Source organism: Adiantum capillus-veneris, chromosome 2 (assembly GCF_014529385.1).
Source record: "Adiantum capillus-veneris isolate H3 chromosome 2, ASM1452938v2, whole genome shotgun sequence".
NCBI lineage: Eukaryota > Viridiplantae > Streptophyta > Polypodiopsida > Polypodiales > Pteridaceae > Adiantum > Adiantum capillus-veneris.
Window position 1 is genome coordinate 179216487 of NC_140932.1, and position 3255 is coordinate 179219741.

The 3255-nt window shown below is 39.3% G+C and overlaps 1 protein-coding gene across 1 annotated transcript; it reads left to right on the top strand.

Annotated features, from left to right (window-relative positions):
• The first annotated feature begins 509 nt into the window (after nucleotides 1–509).
• On the top strand, nucleotides 510–1337 carry LOC147464151 (uncharacterized). The gene has a single exon (XM_086498261.1). It carries the CDS (start codon nucleotides 510–512, stop codon nucleotides 1335–1337), a length of 828 nt encoding a protein of 275 aa, XP_086354387.1.
• The last annotated feature ends 1918 nt before the right edge of the window (nucleotides 1338–3255 follow it).

Sequence of the window (3255 nt, forward strand, 5' to 3'; positions counted from 1 at the left end):
ATCAGGTAATAAGGAGATGTGTACCACAGTTTGAGCAAAAATCAGTTTTGGCAGAAGCACATGCAAGGAATGCAGGAGGCCACTTCTCAGGAGAGATTATTGCAAGGAAATTTTTTCAAGCAGGACTCTGGTGGCCAACAGTAATTAGGGATGCTCAAGAGTTCAGTAAAAACTGTTTGTTGTGTCAAAGAGATGGCAGGCCATTGAATGTGGATAGAATGCCATTGCAACCTATTTTGCCTTTGGAACCATTCCAGAAATGGGGATTGGATTTTGTTGGTCCAACCAAACCACATGCCAGATTTACACAAAACAGGTATACCTTGGTTGTAACTGATTACAGTACAAAGTGGGTAGAGGCAATGGCTTTAAGAGACAATAAAGCAAAAAGTGTAGCAAAGTTTTTGTACAGAAACATTATGACCAGGTTTGGCTGTTCCATTGAGCTAGTTTCTGATTAGGGAGGACATTTTATTAACAAAGTAATCAATAAATTGATTGAACTGCGTATGATTTTGCATAAGAAGTCGACAGTGTACTATCCCCAGGCCAATGGACAAGAAGAAAGTACCAACAAGATTTTGGTTAGGATTATTGGGAAGCTGGTCAATCAACACAAGACAGATCGGGATGAAAAATTGGATTCTGCACTATGGGCTTTTAGAAAAGCATACAAAGTTACTACTGGAATGACACCATTCAAGTTAGTGTATGGGTTGGAAACAGTGGTACCCATGGAATTTATAGAGCCAAGTCTCAGGGTTGCAGTTCAGGAAAATTTGTCTCCTGAAAACTCAGTCAGTTACAGGAAAGAGGCTTTACTGAGGTTAGAAGAGGATAGAATCCATAGCCAATACATTGCTGACATTATCCAACAAAGGAGACAAGCTTGGATTAATAGAAATATTAGATTCATAATTTTTCCTCCAGGTGATTGGGTACTGGTTTATAACAGTAAATTGGGCCTAAGACCAGGTAAACTCAAACTCAGGTATGTGGGGCCATTCCAGATTGTAAAATTAGTGGGGCCCAAAACTTTTTTACTGTGTGATCAACAGGGTACAATTATTAAAAAACCTATCAATGGATTCCGACTTAAACCATTTTTTGGGCAAAGGGTCGAGAATCAAGGGGGAAGTCTTATAAATGATGATTTTTTGACGGTGACTAGTTATGCATGTGAAAAGGTAGTGCGCAATCACAACATGAGGTACAACCCATTCTTGCATTTTACGACAGGGCTAAGGATGTCGACAATTCGCAACTCCTCTACGAGTGTTGGCCCGGATGCAAGAGCCGATAATGAAGTTCTTGCTACGTTAAGAAGCTCTGCATGAAAGACTCGCTTTCAAGGCCCAATGGTGCAAGACCAAGCTCTGATGATGAACCAGAGATGGTAACCCCTACCCGCATGGTACAACCCAAAGAGGAAGCTATCTCCGACTACACGTTTCTTGATTTCAGGTATGACATGGATAATAATGAATAAACAATGCATGGCTTAGAAAAATTGGTCTCCTTGATTTTTCAAGACTCGCATGGGTGAGTTGGAGAAACAGTCACATGGCCACAGTTTACTTGAAACAACTACAGTCAAATGATGGACAATTTTCAAGGAAGACTATTTGATTGAAGAGTTAGTAGCTAGGGTGTTTGACCTCTCTATTGCAGAAGATAATGAGTTCAGCAAAGCTACTGAGAAAGATATGACCATAGCTTTTGGTCCATCTCAGGGAGAAAGGCATTATTACCAACTGTCAGGAATGAAGAGTGCAGTTAGGCTGCAACAGGTCAGGTGGTTTATTAAACGGGTATTTTTTTTGGTAAAGTCTAATTATATTAGCAGGGAGAATTATGGCATCTTGTTAGCAAAAAGTGGTAGACAGATGGGGTGGGCTAATATTTTGTTTGACAGGATGAAATTTGAAATTTACACAAAGCAAAGAAGGAAGGATAGGACAACTAAGGTAGGGCCTTATCTTGCTGCTGTATTTCAATATGTCAACAACAAAAGCATTTTGCAGGGGATATAGTGCCAAATTTCACCACAGGTAACTGAAGATGTAGGCTCTTCAATAAGAAGAGAGAAAAGACAGAAATTGTTCTTAGACCATAGATCTGTGTAGACAGATAAAGACATTCAGGATCTTTTGTCTGCAAATTACTCTAAACAAGAATCTTTGAATGCAGTAAAAGATAAGATGGATGAAGAGTTTGGATATTTATTTTCAGATACTCCAGCAAGTGTGCTTGAAAAGCCTATGATACCTGCAACTGCCGAAATAGGTTTTAAGATCGAGAGACTTCATAATTTGTCAGAGCAGCAGCCTGTAGCTACATTTGCAGATCCTATTTTGGAAAGACCTGCAATTACTAAAGCTCAATTTTCTAATGTCTCTTTTACTGAAGTGAAAACTACACTAAATTTGGTTAAAGAGTATGTGGAGCAGCAGTCTCTAGATCTCACCATTTTTAGTAGAGAGAATGATAGCCTTCAAACTGAACTTAAGCAGGTCAAGCAAGGGACTTTAAAGGACAAGAAGGCACAAAATGAGATAGAGTTTTTGGCAAAAAAGGTTCAGGATTTAACTAAAGTTCAGGAACTGATGACACAAGAATTAGACTCCTACAAGCAGGTAGAGTCAGTCAGAGAAAAGACTTCAACAAGAATTTCTAAATGGAAGGAGGAGTGGTTCCAAGTACTGCAAGAGCAATTGACGAGCAATTGACTGAAATGTCTACTGTTAATGCATCTTTGGAAAGTAGCAAAAGAGTACTGTTAAGCAGGGTTGCAGCTTGTAGAAAAGTGGAGGAAAAGATCAGACACATGTCAGAAGAAGAGCTGGATGCAGAAGGCTGGTATGACAGTTCAGGAGATATTGAGAAAATGAACAGTGAGGTCATGGAGTATATGAAAGGAGTGTGGGAGCAAATTAAAATTAAAATGTATGATGTGGTTAGTAAACCATACCAAGCTTTTGCAGAGGAGGAATCCAAGGAGGAAATTTTGCTTCTACAGAGACAATTAGCTGATTTGAAGAAGCAGAATACAGAATTGCAACGGAAGATGCGAGTTCAGATGGAAATGGATACTGCAGTAGCTAAGCTAGTTCAGACTACAGTTGAAGTGGACGCTAAGGATACATTTCAGTTGTCAGTTCAAGAAACAGTTTAGGAAGCAGATCAAACTGCAGTTTTAGTTTTAGTTATACAGGTTGAGGACACAAAGGATTAGGAGAACATGGAGGAACTTTT